General features: G+C 40.4%; 1 protein-coding gene across 4 annotated transcripts in view; it reads right to left on the reverse strand.

Moving 5' to 3' along the window:
* LOC117397001 (G-protein-signaling modulator 1) overlaps positions 1 to 18,397 on the reverse strand; it is a 65,067-nt gene that overhangs the window by 9,493 nt on the left and 37,177 nt on the right. For 3 of the 4 annotated variants that reach the window (XM_034909212.2, XM_058987107.1, XM_058987106.1), the window contains exons 10-11: positions 11,128 to 11,198; positions 8,198 to 8,371 (exon numbers count right to left, since the gene is read on the reverse strand). In XM_034909212.2, coding sequence (XP_034765103.2) covers positions 8,198 to 8,371; positions 11,128 to 11,198 — 245 coding nt within the window. Of the gene's footprint in view, positions 1 to 2,352; positions 2,423 to 8,197; positions 8,372 to 11,127; positions 11,199 to 18,397 lie in introns of those variants that run through there. The other variant, XM_058987108.1, reaches the window with a different exon arrangement.

Raw genomic sequence — 18,397 nt, forward strand, 5'->3', positions numbered from 1 at the left:
TAAATTGCCTTTGTAATAATATGATCATGCTGTAGACTCCCTTGTTTCTTTTTTTTATTTTTATAAATAAACAAAATTAATATAATAATAATATAATAGACACATTCTTTAATTAGACAAAAGTGCAGAAAGCCTTCTGGCTTGTAAGAACCTAAAGGTGAGAGATTGCATATTTCCATAATACCCGGGGCTCATTATTATCCCAGTCACAACCATGACTCCTGATCTAAAATCGTCAGGAAATCCATACACAACTTCAACAAAAAAACAACACTGTCTGTGACCTTTTATAACCAGCAAAGGGCAGAAATGTAGACAAGCATGATATTGAATGGCTGGTCTATTCATAATGGACTCCTAGTGTAGTAGATGATTTCTAGTGACGGATCTGTATCCTGTGGGTACAGCTATTCAACACAGGCATGTAGACACTTTTGAATCAAGCGCCTGGTCAATGACAAGACAACCCTACTAAGAAATTCAGTTTGCTTCTCCTGTATATGCTCAATGGACAATATAAACAGTGAATACAAATATATATTTAGATATATAGAATAATTGTTCTATATCTGTTCTTTTGTTATATATTGTATTAAATACACTATAATCTAAATTTTTGTTGCACTCCTCTTCCTTATTTTGCCAAAAATCCAATTGATGGCCTCTAGGGTGTTGACAAGGATAGATCCAGTATTTCACAAATCTCATTTTCATCCAAGGTCTTGGGTTTTTCAAATAGCTCTGCAGAGTGTTAAGGGAATTGAATTTGAGAGATTGACGGACGTGATAATAGATGGATGTTGCTGTTGAAAGAAGCAGATGATGTACAGCATGTGGATTAACACAATTATCCTGACAGACACAGTCAATACAGATCAAAGAGATATAGTGCTGAGTGAGGAATCCTGGATATTTAATCAAACCCTGATCGAAACTGTCCAGCGCTGGTTTTCAATGGTCTGAATTTCAAAAGGACCAGCAACAAATTTTGAATTATACCACTAATTTGTATTATCACTAGTAACCTATAAGCCAAATGTGTACTGTTGTTATTTTAGCTAGTCAGGGGTGCAGTGCTAAATTGTGCACAATTACAAACCACCTGCACATTAATAGAATAGGTGTGTTTCCTATTCCTATACAGATGTTTCAAATGAGCTGGAGGGGTTAGAGGCACATTTGCAGTCTATTGCTCCCAACATGTTGGGGAAACCAGAAATGTCATAGAAATTTGTTTTCAAGGCTTGTAAGTACACCCTGCTTTGAGGGAAAAATAGGTATTTGGCTGTTCGCCTCAAAAAATGCATTGAGCACAACTGGCAACGCATGAGAAAAAGCAGACTGGGAAATGCCAGCAACAATTGCAACTGTTTAAAACATGCTTTCAAAAGTTCTTAACAAATTGATGCAATTGTAAATATTTGAGAACCCTCATGCGCACTATCTCCGCCCCCTTTTTTTACAAATTTGTGCAGGAACGCCCAGAATTACATATTCATCTAAGCTTGAACCGCAAACTTTTGTTTTTAGCTTTGTTTTGTTTTGTTTTCTTTATTAAATGTTACACAAATACCATTGCTGGTATTTTCCAGTGCTGATCCACACACGTGACAAACCCCCTTGTTAAATTCTGACACTAAAGTACAAACATCTAATAAAAGATCATTCAGTTGTAAACAATGTTCAACCCAAACAATTCATTCAGAGGTAAAAAAGGACCACATTTTTGTTTGCCAAGTATCAACGCTTAACCCTTGTGAAGGTATCCTTCCCTCCAGATTTTATATCTAAAGTAATAACATCTTTCATGGCATATTTCTCAATTGTAATTCAATGCTCTCATAAACAAACAGTTCATGAAAAAATTAAAGAATATACAAAAATGTGTCTAAATTTTGAATTTAATATTAATTTAACAGATAAACTCCTACTGCAAAGCATAGCATCCGTTTGCATTATCAATCCCTTCATCTAGGTGCAACTTTATAAAACCTTGATGTAAACAAACAGACCGACAAAAACACCTTCAGTAGGCACATAGATGTTTTGTATTATAAAGTGTTATTGATTGATATTCTTTCAAGTGGAGGTCTTTGTGCAGGCTACAGACTGTTGGAAGCACTGTGGGAATATTACTCATTATAACTCAAATCAGAGTCTGCTGTGTGCGTTGAGAGAAGAGGAGGCTCAGCATGAAACAAAAGCAGAACACAATGAGAAGAGCCACAGGGATCTAGACAGACTGGCAAGACTGTGAATTCTGCTATGAACAAGAATAAGAATTAGGTTGGTAACTGTGTCAATGATCCAGTTACCACAGTTCAATCTGAGGGTTAAACCAGGTTTACTCACCTCAACTCCCCCAGTGCTCCGCAGTTCCAGTGCACAGCAGCACTCACAGACCAGTCTATACAGTCCCAGGTCAGATCCTAATACGGTACGTATTGTTCCATTTGAGAATGTACAGGGCACTCCTCTGCGCTTACATCAACAGTAGCTATGTAAACCAAACTGCATCGCTCTGCCTCGCAAACACTGTCCAGCTCTGCACTGTCCTGGGGCTGAGACAGCATTCCTCCGCACTGAGTCTCCCTGTCCCCTTCTCCCAGAGGGATGTGACCGGACAAATCCCCTCCCTGCTCGTTTTTATCAGGATAATTGCAACTGGATCCTTTCCTAGCACTGTGGTTGGGGGTCTTGGTTTAGATCATGTTTTTAATCTCTTCTCAGCACACAGAGGAATCAATGGAAGAGGGTGAGGGCAGTGCTTTGCTCGCTTGATTCCAAACACCAATCATGTCAGAACCCTCATGAATAAATGATGAGCCTTGCGCTGGAGTGTGCCAATGGAATCTGCTGAGTCCCCCGAAACAAAGATTACCCTCACAGCTCATCCCTACTGGCTAAGGATACCGGAAGAATCACAGAATTATAGATATCTTTGCTTTCCCACACTTTACTGGCTAATTTAAGGTTGCCTGGGCCCAGGACACCTAGGCCTGCAGTATATTCTCAGAGCGGTTTACTCTAAATCATTATTAAGACAATCTGAAAGAGGAAACCCCCAATGTGCTGGTTGAGACCATTTAAGGTTTTAATATCAACATGTAAATCAGTCATCCGATGTTCTTGGGCTCTGCCACGGTATTACTGTTTCAAAACTAATGTGGAAGAAGTAAAATCCTACATTACATTTCTTAATTGTTTACTTCTGGTTAGGTTACTTCATTGGGTGGGGTTTTCTACTAAAATCAAACCATGCTAATGAGTACAAATCTTTGAGACATCTCTGCTGTCTTCGGTCCCCCTACCATAGCAACCTTCTGAATCAACAACTATAAGAACCCACTATACATAGTTTCAAATGGTTTCAAACCATTTTTTTGTTTGTGTTTTGTAAAATCATACTTCATGCAGACCCATATAAAGTTTACCACAGTAAAGGCATATCAACGTTTTATAAAGCACAGTGATATCATTGCAAAGCACAAAGAGGTATGATAAAGCATATCCAAAACCATGGTAAACTGTGGTAAATGCATAGTATAACCATGTGACAAACATGCAAAATGACCACTTGTGGTAAACTTTTATGAAATCTAAACTGACCTCATAGCAGGTAGAACATCCTTCCTTACCCATACTTCAGTGGATCAACAAAGATTCCATATCCAATAGGCATTGCTGTTTATTACACTATGATTCAATGATGCACTGCAACAGGAAAGCTTCATGGGGGACATGTTGTAGCAAGTGTTTGCGACGGTGTTAAGGCCACAGTGCCGAGTTTACGCCGACCTTAAAATTGCCCTGTATGTATCATGACACTTTTGGCAAGTTAAGGCCGTATTAGCACCGCCAATCATTTGTAAGTCTGTGCTATTAAAATCAGATTTATGAAGGGTCCACAAATAAGACCGATTTCAAATTGCAGCGCATTATGGCAGCAGTCAATTCACTGTATTTTTAAAAGAAATTCACAAAAGACAATAATAAAAATCTATTTACATTGTATTCTATTGATGTAAGTTGCCTAAAATGTGTTATCATTGATAGTTCATCAAGAACATCACATAAAAACTAAGGCTGAAATATTTTAATATTAAGCCTAGCTAATGAGTCAACTCTTTAAAAATGTACATTGTAACTCGATTTGCTATTGAAACAATCTTTTTAAAATGTAACAAACTTCTGCTGGAAACAAGACGTTTAAAATAGTCTGTGTTAGCTGCAAAAAAAGGAACAATCAGACAAAACAGATTTTTTAAAAACAACCTTGAATGATAAATTCAGCAACATTTGAGTTTTGTAAACCATTAAAACTTACAACACATCAATTAAAATGTGCAATTTATGGCCTATTTTGCTGCCTCTAATCCCAAAATATTAAACACGGGAGAAAGGTTAACTGCAAACCTGAAATGACAAAACTGAAGCTTTTGTGGTTTTCTTTATACCCGCTGTACATTAGTAGTATGTAGAAATGTCATTGTACAGTATGAGGAATTCGCCAATCATGAAGCCGGTATTTGTTTGACCCTGTTGCCGTAGACCGTGTACAGCTACTGCAGCGCTGTTTCTACTTGATAAAAGTAAGAAATGCACAGGGCAGGTGAAGAGTACAGTAATGTACAATACTGTAAGGAAAATAAAATGCATATTTCTCATGGTAGGCAGTCAAATACACAATTTCCGTTAGATCTTTATTAATAATAAACTGGGTCAAATCCGAGTGGTCATTGAACAGGCGTTTGGGCTTTTGAAAGGGTGGTGGTGGATACTACTGAAGCGTACTGAAGTGAACCACGAGTTTGTTCCCTAAATTATTACAGCCTGCTGTATCCTGCACATCTGTGCCAGGACCGTAAGGAGGTGCTCAGGCAAGCAGAGGAACAGCTACCTCAGCCTCCAGCAAAAAAAAAAGTGGGGTTATCTGCAACATCAATCTGATAAGGGAAATACTGCAAACAAAAAATTAACTTCCCTGCTGCCATCTTTGGACAATGGTAACTTACGTATTCCCATGTGACTTTTATAGCGGCTTTAGGAAAGAACTTGAATGAGCTAATTAACATTTTCACGAGAAACTTGTGTTTACATGTGTAAGTGGGCGTTGACTTCACAAGCATTGCCTGGAATCTCGCATGAAAATGGGACTTTCCTGCTTAAATACTTGGTCCGTTTTTTGGGTCACTTTCACGAGTTTTGGGTCAGTTAGTACTTCTCTGAACGATGTGGTCATTTCACTCAAAAGGGTGGCTGTAAATACCTACTTTTATTTATTTATTTAAAAGAAAAATGTGAAATGATGCAAGAAAATGTGCCATGATGCAGCAGCTTACTCGAAAAGTTACCCATGGTCCTGTCTGCTCTGTTGACATTTCAGCTCCTTGGCACTCTTCCCAAGAACAGTTGGTGTGATGAATCCCAGGGATTCAGCAGGGTGTTAAGGGGCACAGTGTTGCTGGAGGTGCTGTTCTTCAGCTGAAATGCTAAACTGGGGCTCTGTACTGCAGACATCAAAAAATCTGTAACTCGTTCGAAGAAGAACAGGGAAGCTATTGCGCAAGCTAAATTTTAATGAGCCAGCTACAATTGCTAAAAATACTGCACAGCATCTGAGGCAGGCCTATGTACATTTAACAGGTGGCAGAGTGATGAAGGGCATTACAAGGCTGTACCAGGGAACCAGAGCTTCTCAATTACCCTTCAGCTCTGTTTAAGAGCTTTTTTATCAGTTTGGGGGAAGGTCCCGGAATTGTATCTCGTGTTGGTATTGAAATATCTACTAGTTACAACTGTATTTTAAAAACCCTTTTGAAAAGATAGATTGTTTCGTTATTTTGTTGTTGCTGTTTACAGGCTTAGTCTTCCTGTCTTAAATTAGGGCTGAAAGAGGAAGAAACAACCTTCAAGGAGCTAGTGTTTTGTTGTTGTTGTTGTTGTTGTTGTTGTTGTTGTTGTTGTTGTTGCTTTAAAGGACCACAGGCACAATTTGTTAACTTTCTCTTCTGTTAAAATAAAAGGTGCTTGAAACTGTTGCATTTTGCCTTGTTCTAAAAACTGTGATGTAGACAGCTGACCTGAAAGGCAAAACAGCCAAGTATATAGTGTATAGTATGTACAGTGTTTACAGTGTATCGTATGTACAGTGTTTATAGTGTATTTTATGTACAGTGTTTACAGTGTATCATATGTACAGTGTTTATAGTGTATTGTATGTACAGTGTGATCTCCAATATAATTGCAAAAGGACGGTGTTGAAACTGCAGTCTGTGGGCATGGGTAGGCATGTTACTCTGGCAGAAAGAGAGAGTGGACTAAATGGACTTGTTAAAACAACACCTGCATATTTTGAAGAACAGGTTTCCTAACCAGCTCCGGGGCAGACACTTCGATTGTGAAAGTGGAAGCCAGGCAGTGCCACAAACAGAGCTGCCTGGTATGATGTCTAGAGCACCCCTGCCTGCTTTCCGGGCTCTCTGACGCTGTACAGACACAGACACATTTCAAACACCCAGGGGCACTCCAACCACTATGGTTTATTTTATATACCATATTATAAATATGTTCTGTAGTGTTATATTGTCATAAAACTACTGCAAAAGGCGTTCATATTTATATCAGCTGAGATTTGATGGTGAATCATGCCGGAGCCCTGTGAAAGGGTATCAGGATCCACTGGTATGAGAAAGACTGAGGTTGTTTTTGAAATGCTGTGCAGGTGCCCAGGAATATTTACACTCTTAGCAAATAACCAGTATGTCAGTAACATCCATCTCCTGCCACAGATGTAAATTCAAAGTAAGAGTGCTGTGTAATGAAAAAGTAGATGACCATGGCGTATATCAACAACATAGAATCTAAAGCATGCGCATTCCCAAGTTTCATTACAGTTTTATAAGCAATGCTCCAAATATATCCACAAAAATCAGTGTGACAGACAGATGGATGAACGGACAGACATGCACCCACTGTAGCACCAGAATCAGATAGTCTCGATAACTTCTGCAAAATAATGTTAATACCAAGGTTCATGACAGCTGGATAAATGGTAGTGCTGGGTACAACGCGTTTGGCTTTCCATAGAGATCACTAAGGGTGCGCGTGCATAATCTGGTTTGTTTACTTTTTGCTGTCTAAAACTTTTAAATGGAGGCTCAAGAGCTGCTGTGCTGATTCTTTGTTTTGGTTATATATACATATATTAATCTCACATATCACATGGAGCTCTTTTTCATTTGCTGTTTTTTGAAACTGTCACTCAAATTCTTGTGAGACGGTAAAAAACTGCAAGGTATTTTTGTCATTTGTAGCAAATACGAACATCTGATTTTTGTATCTGAATACATGTCAAAAAATATTTGTTTGGATATTTATCCCAGCACTAATAAATGGTTTCACCAGATATCTGAAAAAATGTACGGACTTCTGGATGTACAGGAGTAGAGGAAAATAAAGGGGTGCTGCACACAGGTTATACAGGTTCAAACACAAAATAAAAACTATTTTAAAACCCCAACAAAACAATGGTCACCTTTCCAAGTCCCACAGCCCGAAACATTTTTTACAGTGAGATGGGCTTTTTCTAACAGCGACTCGATAAGGCTCGATAAAACACAAGCCCATACAGATTTGAAAATAGTTTGACCTATTCCAGAATGTTAAGGTAAGAGCCCAGTGATGATAATGGCAGATATACAGTATAAACTTATATGAGCTTCTGAAACATTAGCCTTTATTCAGAATTCTGCCCTAGGCTTGTTGTTTTGTTTTGTTTTGTTTTGTTTTGTTTTTTTGTTGTCAAAGCTTATAAGTGAAGAAGTGTTTTTTCTAATCGTCATGAATTTCAGCAAATTATCCACACTATGTAACATTGCTTGGTGTGGCCTTCCCCCAGAAAAAAAGATAGTCATACTGGATATATCTTGTTTTTAATTGTGTAAACTCAAATGGTACTAATTTAAATCAACAGTTATGGTTCTGCTCAAAACATGTGGTCTCAATATCACAGCACTTTACTGGGTAATCTCTCCTTTACTGACAAACACCCCCTGCCTTAATTTCTTTAAATCTTGATCATGCTGTTTTCCAAGAACAGCAGATTGTGTTATATATTTGTCTTGGATATGTACATCTGTTTTTATTTTGTTTTTTTTTAAATAAATACAGAATTTAATAATTTGAAGATGCTTACAGACTGTGCCACCTGCACTCTGATGTCATTGGTGTCCACTGGTGATGCTCTGCAATCCAGCCACCTGCTCTCCGCTCCTGATTGGGTGTCTCTCTCGCTTCTGATTGGCCCACTCAGGTGACTCCTGGCTCTGGCCTGTGACTCGTTCATTTGATGACTTTCTCCGTTCTGATCCTGAAAGGAGCAAAACAGTCCACATCTCTCACTCAAACAAGCTGGAAGCATTCATGAACAATACGCACAGTACTGGTTCTGATCCATAAACTGTGGTTACCAACTGGTCACCACAGTACCAAACGGACATTGTGGAGAGAGTCCTGCCAGACTAATGCCAGGGCTTAAAGGAATGAGCTATGAAGATGAAGCTATGGAAGAACCGAATCTATTTAGCCTAACAAAGGAGAATTAGGGGACTTAATTGAAGTTTTTAAAATCTTAAAAGGAATTGACACAGTTAACTCTAACCGATACTTTAAGCACAGAACAGAAACCAGGACCAGAGGTCACAGCTGGAAATTAAATGAAGACAGACTTAGGACAGAGGGAAGGAGACACTTCTTCACAGAGTGGTGGGTGTATGGAATGGCTTATTAAGTCATGTTGTTGAGGTAGAATCACATTGATTCTTTAAGACCCAACTTGACAAAGCTTTAAGATCAATCAGCTACCAGGAACCAGACAAGCATAGACGGGCTGAATGGCTTCCTCTAGCACGTCATTTTTCTTATGTTCTTAAACTTCAGAATGCTGGCACCAATTGTGGTTTGCAACCTCAGGTAGAATTATTTGAGGGAGATATGTGAGTGCAACTGAAATACACATTTACAATTGAAAGCTGCAATACTAAATATTTAGTATAGTTCTGTAAAAAAGCATCTACATCAACAATGGGTGGCGCCATTTTTTATCACTTCCCACCCATTAAACAAAACGATGTAGTGGAGTTTTGTAATAGGCTCTGTGTTTTGTTTTTTTAATAAATCCATGAAAAACACTAACAAAAGATAAGGGGACATTTATAACACACATCCTAGTTTATCATATGCTTCTTAAAGTGTTTAAAATAATTAACCTGATTATTCTTTGTACGGCCTGTTTGATCATTGCAGTATGATTATAAAGACAAATGGCATTTGGTGGATATCAATAAGCTACTGTCACCCCCCCCCACCCCGCCCCTCCCTCAAAAAAAAAACTAAAATAAAGCTTCTGCCTAGGCTATTACCACAGAATAGGGCTGCTACGATTAAATCGAAAATCGATTTTTCGATCAATTCCATTCCTCATTATATACATCAATATAATTATTGGATAATCAATTCAATAATTACATTTTGTAACGTGCATAGTTAATAACATTATTTAAGTTTAACGAAACTTCACCGAACGCCCTTCCTTCAGGGCCTGATTAACAATGGCTCCAATGTCGCCGTGGAGCCGGGCTGACACTCGGAAGGGGCCCATAACAACCTAAATAGATTTTTTTGGTGTACACATTGCGATACATTTCCATAGAGAATATGTATATTTGAAGTACCACATGGGGCCCACAAATCTGTTTGGTGCCAGGCCCACAAAAGATTAATCCACCACTGCCTGCCTTGCTATTTATTTACAGTATTTCTGCCAGACAAGCAGTGGGCGTGCTCTTCTTTTCCTGCTTGTGTTAACTAGCATCTGATTTGCTGGTCCCACCCTACCAGCAAATCAGTTTGGGGAAAATCCGTTGTAAGAACCCCCCTCCGTGTGTCCGATGTAAACAAACAAAAAAGCGTGCTGCCGTGAATCCAGAGCAGGACTGCAGGCTTGTATTCCTGGCAAACAGCCTGGAAATAAATTGTGCACGTTTTTTTTTTTTTTCTCCTAACGCTACCAAGGTGTAATTGCCTTTCGCATTCTCAAGCTTTTACTTAAATGCAATGATATTAAAATAATCACGTCAAGGGGAGGGGAATGGAGCAAAAATGTATTTGGGTGGTACAATCATCGATATTTATTTGAACGATTCGATTTTGTGTGCCCAATTAATCGACTGCTATTTGGAGGATTAACTGACAGCCCAATTACAGAACTGAACATAAATATCGACCAAGCTAAGTTTTATTTTAAAACACAAATACAATGGCCACACAAGATAAAAAGTACATTAATGAGGGACAATAAAGTAACAGTAAAACATGTCTAATGCTGGTGCCTTTGTACCAGTTAGTAATTACTGTTTAACACAGTCCCTGAGAATAATGAATGACATAAAACCAATCCTATCCTGGTCCTGTGTCCTCTATGTGCTCTATATTATTTGCTGTATATTTCCCTGATATTAAAATTCACATGACTTCACAGCTCAGATATCATCACCCTAACATAGATAAAAGCTGACAATGGGCTCTACAAATCTGCTGTCCTGATTCTTTTGTCAAGCTGCATCTTAATAAAGAGCAAATAACATGATTTACCACCAGTTAAAGAGTTACAGAACTTCCTGCATTGTATATCACAGTACTTTTATATTCCTGATAGTTTTGACATGTTTTATTCACACATCCATAAGTAAATAAGCATCACAGTTTATATAGTTAATGCTCCCTCCTGCAACAATGCTGGCGCTCTGAAGTTATTGTGGGAACAGAAAAGCAGCATTGTTAGAGGAGGGACTGTGATCTGCATACACTGCGATCCTTATAAGACATTGTTTTCTCCTGGCGAACCGGCTAACGTAAGTGTCGAGAACTGTATTGCCCAGTTAATTTATTATGACCCATGATGTGTGATTAAAAGTTTCAAAAGCAATATTTTTTTAAATATAACACTATGATATGGACAACACTGGACACAGCAAAGGTAATATAATACGTTTCTTTTAAACTTTGCAGGGTGTTCTGTTACACTAAGAAACACAGCAACAGAGAAAAAAGAAAAAGCAGAATGACCTTTTCCGATGAATATTTCCACAGATCTAAGCTGTCCATGCTGTTTCTCTTAACAAGTTTAGGCCTGGCTCCTGTAAGAGAGAGAAAATTGTATTATTAATGCCCATGCTTGTTTGCTTACTTGGGACATTCATCAAATTTGCACAGAGGGGTTATTTAATTTTGTTTTAATCTCTTTATGTGTAAGTATATGTATGTGTGTGTGTGTGTGTGTATATATATATATATATAATTTTTTTTTAATTAGATTTCGTATAAGTATGTACACTAGTATATAAGTATTCCAACACTATCAATTCAGAAATACTAAAAGAAACATATTACATTCAATGACAAAAGTATTTTTTAGTGTCTTGAATGTCTTTAACCATTTGGCATGGAATTTATCATTTCTCGCTAGAAACATTGAAAGTCTTGTAAACATTACAAGACTTTCAATATTCATAGGCGGCGCATATAAGAGGCTGCCTCCCCAAAATAAATTGCCTAAACCCTCTCAAGAAAAAACGTGCAAAGCAGGTCTAACAAACATATTTCTCGCTTAAATGGGCATAACATGTTTTAAAGTACAAGCTATGTCAAACTTCATTTATTTGACCACCTTATGTTGGGGGAAAAAAAAAACAATGTCAAATATATATGTAGCATCCCCGAGTGGTTAATTAAAACAGAGTAATTAAAAAAATAATGCAAGTCTTTATATATATATATATATATATATATATATATATATATATATATATATATATTAAAATGTGTGTGTATCTTACTGTACATCGTTGGGTTCAATAAATGCACCACCTATGGACATATTTATGTATTATTCAGTTGAGTTTTCCTCCATCTTCCTGATTCTGAAGCTCTCTCTCTCTCTCTCTCTCTCTCTCTCTCTCTCTCTCTCTCTCTCTCTCTCTCTCTATATATATATATATATATATATATATATATATATATATATATATATATATAGTGTAACGCGCACTGGACCTGCACGACTGAATGGAGCTGAAAGAGGTGCAACAGCACCAAAAGGGGACGTGTCAAGGTGATCTGTTCCTTTTGTTATGGTTAAGCTGAACCAAGAGGAGGACTGTGAATTAACCGTGAGTGTTTAGTTTGTTTGTCAAGTCTAATTTGTAGTGTTTGTTATTATTAGACAGCTAACACGATCCAGAGCTGTCGCTAAAGGCCAGCACTAAACCTGGAAAACACTTCACAACTGTGCACGAATAAATTGTATTTCACCACGAGCACGTTAGCACTCACTCGGGACTTGTGATCGTGTGTGTGTCTCTGTGCGTGTTCTACTGTGTTTATTCTTTCGAACTGTGTATATTTTTTCGGGACTGTAACCCATTGTTTTGGATCAGTTCATTACACATTGCTGTGTATTGACTGGGATTATTCTTTGCGGTCGCCAGACTGGGATTATAAATAAACATATTGTTTGGACCGTGAACTTTATTGTCTGTCTTCTGTTTCGCAATCACATCACCACTACACCTGTGCACTCCAAACCACTTTGCCACAAGGCACTACCAGAGTTTTGAGATTAGATCCTACAGTAGATGACTGGAGCTGCAACCCTGACACAGCCCAACCTTGTCCCTTGTGGAGCTGCAACCCTGACACAGACTAACCCTGTCCCTTGTGGAGCTGCAACCCTGACACAGACCAACCCTGTCCCTTGTGGAGCTGCAACCCTGACCCAGACCAACCCTGTCCCTTGTGGAGCACTTTTGCCACAGGCCACATTTACCAGCTGTATATCTCAGGCAATATTCCCACAGATTCCCACAGTCTACAGAAAATTAAGTTTACTGTAGTCTTAGAGGTTTACTGGCTGGGGATCTCAAGCACAATAGAAAGAAAGAAACACTGATGTACGGGTAAGTAAGCTGGGCTGAGTTGAGTGGGGGACGGAGGGGGGTGATGCTGGGACGCCAGAATCACCGTCGAGCCCTCTTGAGGTGTCGTGGGCTAGTCGACGAAACACTGAGAATGGAAGGTGCCCACTTGAAGACCCCAGAGATGTACCCTACTTCGCTCAATCCAAACTGTTGTCATGCTGATGCGCTGGGGAGACCACACTGTGGTTGATCCCCAGAGCCAGCATCGCAGCTGTTGTGTGTGCTGATGCGCCAGGGAGGCAAATAAGCTGATGCCTGGAGCCAGCATTACACTTCAGCCATCAACACCAGACAGAATCATCTACATCATCATATGGAAGGAAACGCAAATGGATAGAGACACAGATGGATCACATTAGTTTACTGTAAAGCTACGTCTTAGTTGGTGCTTATCTTGGCGAGAGCCGAGTTTAAATCAGCATGAAGTTTTAACATCTCTCGTGTAATGGAAATCATAATTAGAGGTTTACATTAACATAACTAACATAGAGTTTAGTAAATCATTAGTGTAGTGAAAACAATAGGTTGCGGATGCAACCCCGGTTTCCTGAAAGAGAAAATAACCATCAAGGTATGGGATATTGCCGTCAGGCAGTAGGGATTGGCTGAGCTTTATAGCAAAGCTGCCGATAGGCCTCTGCGCGAGCTGCCGTGTAAGCCCGCCCCCCTGGGAGCTTACTACACTCAGCGCGCAGAGACTCTCTTCCTCTTTTGCTCTTCAGGCCGTGAAGGCTTCCAGAGCGACCTCGCGGCTTGATGGTTATTTTCTCTTTCAGGCAACCGGGGTTGCATCCGCAACCTATCGTTCCCTTTCAAGTCGAAAATAACCATCAAGGTATGGGAACAGTGTACCCAAGCCATCGCGAGGGAGGATTCTCGGCAGTAGGACAGACTTACGTCATAACGCAACTGCGTAGGCAGTACATCTACGCATATGCGGAGCTGCGCCTCAGCGTCTATGCTCGCAATGACACCTGTCCTAAGGTGGAATAGTGAACACCATATAGTCAACCACTCTATATGTCCGCATCCTGAGGCGTCATAGAGTGTAGCACAGATGCTCCAAATAGTGGAGCAGAGGAATCCAGTACGTTAAACTGGTAAAACCTCATAAAAGTATGCGGTGTAGCCCAACTGGCTGCCGCGCAAATATCAGACACCGGCACCCCTCTAAAGAGGGTCCAGGATGTCGCCATACCCCTAGTGGAATGCGCCTTCAACTGCCCTGGTGGCGGAAGGCTTGCAGATTCATAAGCTAATTTAATAGCATCCACTATCCAGTTGGAAAGGCGTTGCTTAGACAACGGCTGACCCAAAGTCCTAGAACCATGGCATATGAACAACTGTTCTGTTTGCCTCACAGTCGTTGTACGGTCAATATAACACCTCAATGCCCACACGGGGCAGAGCATGTGTAACTGTTCTTCCTCTGGGGAAGAAAAAGGAGGAGGATGGAATGCCATCAACTCGACTGGTTGGTTCATATAAAACGGGGATATGACCTTGGGTAAAAAGACCGGATTTGGACGCATGGAGACCTTAGAACCGTCTCCTGCGAAACGAGTACATGATGAATGCACTGACAGTGCATGTAGCTTGCCCACGCGTTTGGCTGATACCACTGACAGCAAAAACGCAGTTTTGATAGACATAAGCTTCATATCCACGCTGTGGAGAGGCTCGAATGGTGCCTTGGTAAGGGCTTCTAACACCACGTCAAGGCTCCATGACGGTAAACTGGTCGTTCTTGGAGGCCACAAGCGTTTTGCACCCTTCAGGAACTGAGATGCCAGAAAATGGCAACCTGGTGATAAACCGTCAATGCGTACATGGCAAGCCGATACGGCGGCTAAATACACCTTAAGCGTAGAGGGAGATTTCCCTTCATCTAACAGTTTCTGTAGAAACTGTAATATCACTGCCATAGGGCAGGATATTGGGTCATGGCCCTCCGCCAGACACCAATCTTGAAACAACTGCCACTTGTACGTGTACTGCGACCTAGTAGAGGGCGCTCTAGCACTCTGAATGGTCAAAATCACCGCCTTCGAGAGCCCTAAGGCTGACAGGCGCTCCCGTTCAGGGGCCAAGCCCATAGCTGCATGAGCTTGGGGTTCGGGTGCCAAAGCCCTCCTTGGGCCTGGGACAATAGGTCCGCTCGCAGGGGAAGCTCCTTCGGGTGACCGTGCAGCAACTGCACCAGGCTTGGAAACCATATCCTCCGAGGCCACCGAGGAGCAATCAGGATCACTGTCGCTTGCTCTACCCTGACCTTCTCTAAGAAGGTGGGGAGCATCGGAATCGTCGAGCGCTGAGCACCGAAGTGCGAGCACCGAGCGTCGAGCACCGAGCGTCGAGCACCGAGCGTCGAGCACCGAGCGTCGAGCACCGAGCGTCGAGCGTCGACGGTGCGTGCGTCGAGGGAAGCGCGTCAAGCGTCGAGTCCCCAAGCGCAGATGCGCTAGCACAAAGCGCCGAAGCGCTGCACAAAGCGCCGAAGCGCTGCACCAAGCCGCAAAGCGCTGACACCAAGCGCCGAAGCGTAGCACGCCGGAGCGTGAGTACCGAGCGTAGAACGCTAGCACAGACGCCTAAGCGTCAGCTGACCCGCAGAACGGAGACGCTAAGTGCTGGTACAGTGTCTTGGATGCTGTGCACTACTTACCTGTTGGTGCTGGGGAATTGCGCTTTGTGGCCGTCTTCCTCTGTGCAGTGAATGGGAATTTTTTTTTTTGGGATGCTGCAGCAGCACTATATGCTAGTTATATGTGACTGGGGCACAATAATATGTGGGCACAGTACAGCTACCACGCGGTTGGTGGAACACATCGCAGAGGTAGTATGTGGGAAACTGCAGTGCAGGCTCCACACACGCGGTCTGGCCAAGGGAAGACCGGGGCTGCAGATACGCGCGCGGCCGAGGCCAACGCAACGCGCGTCCTTCACAAAATATATATATATATATATTATTATTATTATTATTTATTTCCTTATCCAGGGCGACTTACAATCGTAAGCAAATATATATACACACAATATATACAATTTTATTTACAAAAAACCAAAAAACACAACACTAATAATTAAAAAAAAATTATTAACACAGGAAAGACGGAGACCACGAGACAACGCGATGCCGAAGCAAAGCGTGAAGGAAATATATATATATATGTAAAAACTATTTATATAATTCTTAAACAAATAATAATAATCACTCTGAAGAGTATAACTGAAATAAACTCAGAGAAGGGGCAATAACCAGCTTCTCAAGCCTAAGCTTAGCGAGTACAAGCAGTTACCAGCTCTATTACCTACCGCTACCAATGCTGAAAACAAAAGAGGAAGAGATTATCTGCGCCCAGGGGGGCAGACTTACATGGCAGCTCGCTCAGAGGCCTATCAGCAGCTTTGCTATAAAGCTCAGCCAATCCCTACTGCCTGACGGCAATATCCCATACCTTGATGGTTATTTTCGACTTGAAAGGGAACCCTATTTAACCACAGTAAACAATATTAATGCCTTCTGTTTAACCATGGTAAAGCAATATTAATACCTTCTATTTAACCATGGTAAACATATGGAGCAGCATCTTGTTGTCAAGGAAATATTCACCTATCCTTGTAAATGTTTACCAAAGTAAAAGCATTGCAAAGTGTAATTAAGAGTGCAGGTATTATAAAGCCCATAAAGGTAAGCATATTAAAAACAGCAAGCCATGGCAAACTACAGTACATGCAAAGTACAACCATGGGATAAGCATGAAAAACTGCACAACTACAAACTTTTATAACAGTTGACCAAGAGCGTTGTATAATGCAAAATGACTGTTACTACACTTCTATCATGAGAAACCATTTCACAACATCTACTACTAATAACTCTAATACAGGAAGAAGGTGGTCGCAGAAGATCACTGCTGTCATCAATTGAGATACTAGATGTTTACCTGGTTGTTATTGCACTATTATTTTAAAGGGGAAAATAAATGAGAAAATCCAAGAATACAACCATGTATTCAATTTAAAGACAATATATCCAAGCTTGTGGTCATTGGTATGAGGTTAAAATATGTGGCAGCAAAACAGTTCACTTTCAATAATAGAAATGAGAAAATCCAAAAATACAAACTTGACTCACAACTCCAAGTGTACCGTCTCTATACAGCTGAAACCAAAAAAGTTACAGTATCTAAATATGGTAGCCATATCTGTCAAATTACAACCACAATGTTCTTCTTCTTTCGGACCATGTAATACAGTTGTGTACCAAATTGTAAGCCAATATCTCAAAGTCTTTATCTTCCAGAAACAAAACAAACACATGATGACAATAATAGGCACAGGTCAGGGCAGGTCACAGTGAAGGGTAGATTGTACCCGGGGAGTTTCCATATGAGATATTAGCAAGCAGTTAAAACAGCATTGAAATCAACAGGTTGACAAAAATATACAGTCTCTACTTCACAGGGATGAATAACACAAGGTTTTATTTCAAATTGGAATTTACTGCAGACCTCCATTAACTTGCAGTGTAACATTGTTTTTCAGCGTGATCCTTCCTGTGGTAACACAAGCTCTGAAACTCTGTTAGGTACTGCATATTACTCTGACAAAAAACAAAATCTGACCTCATCCTAAATAGCAGGCCTTAATGTTTCTAACCTTAAAAATAATAGATTAAATGGTAAAGTTATACACCAAGCCAAAGCATGCACACACACACACTCTTACCTAATTTTGGAAAGGGCAGCCCAAGACGCACACTTCATTCCTAGGCAAGGCATGTGTCCCTGTACCTACAGACCTCCAGACACCTGGTCTACAGCAAAGTGGAGCAGCAATCAGCATCGCTCTCCCCACTGCTTAGTTACGCCTCCTGTACTGTGCGGCCCTCATTGTGGCTTTCAGGTTGAATGTTCCACCTTGAAAAAAGTGTTTGCTCTAGTCTTAGTGGCATAGTTGGGGAATGTTGTTTTCCTTTTATTATTTTTTTGTCATGTGGGTAAAATAAAAAGGAAAGAAGAGAGAGGGAGGTTGATGTGGAAACTCTAGTAAGTTTCACCTTCAAGAAACCCCTATTTTAAACAGCCCAGTACTGTTTGTTTGCCAAACTGTTTTTGGCACTTTCTCAGTTTGAGTAAATGTTGAAGGAGTTTTGAAGGTTGGGAGAGATGATAATACATTATTTTTACTTGTTGTTTTAACTGGCTTTTAACTGTCAGCCTCACAGGTAAGGAAAGAAAACAATTCTCCCTTTCCCCCTGACGTGTCACATGATTTCACAAATACACAGATTTTTTGGGGGGAAATTAATGAACAAGGTCAGGGATAATGTATCTTAAGAATCAGATTACCACCAC

Source organism: Acipenser ruthenus, chromosome 15 (genome assembly GCF_902713425.1).
Source record: "Acipenser ruthenus chromosome 15, fAciRut3.2 maternal haplotype, whole genome shotgun sequence".
NCBI lineage: Eukaryota > Metazoa > Chordata > Actinopteri > Acipenseriformes > Acipenseridae > Acipenser > Acipenser ruthenus.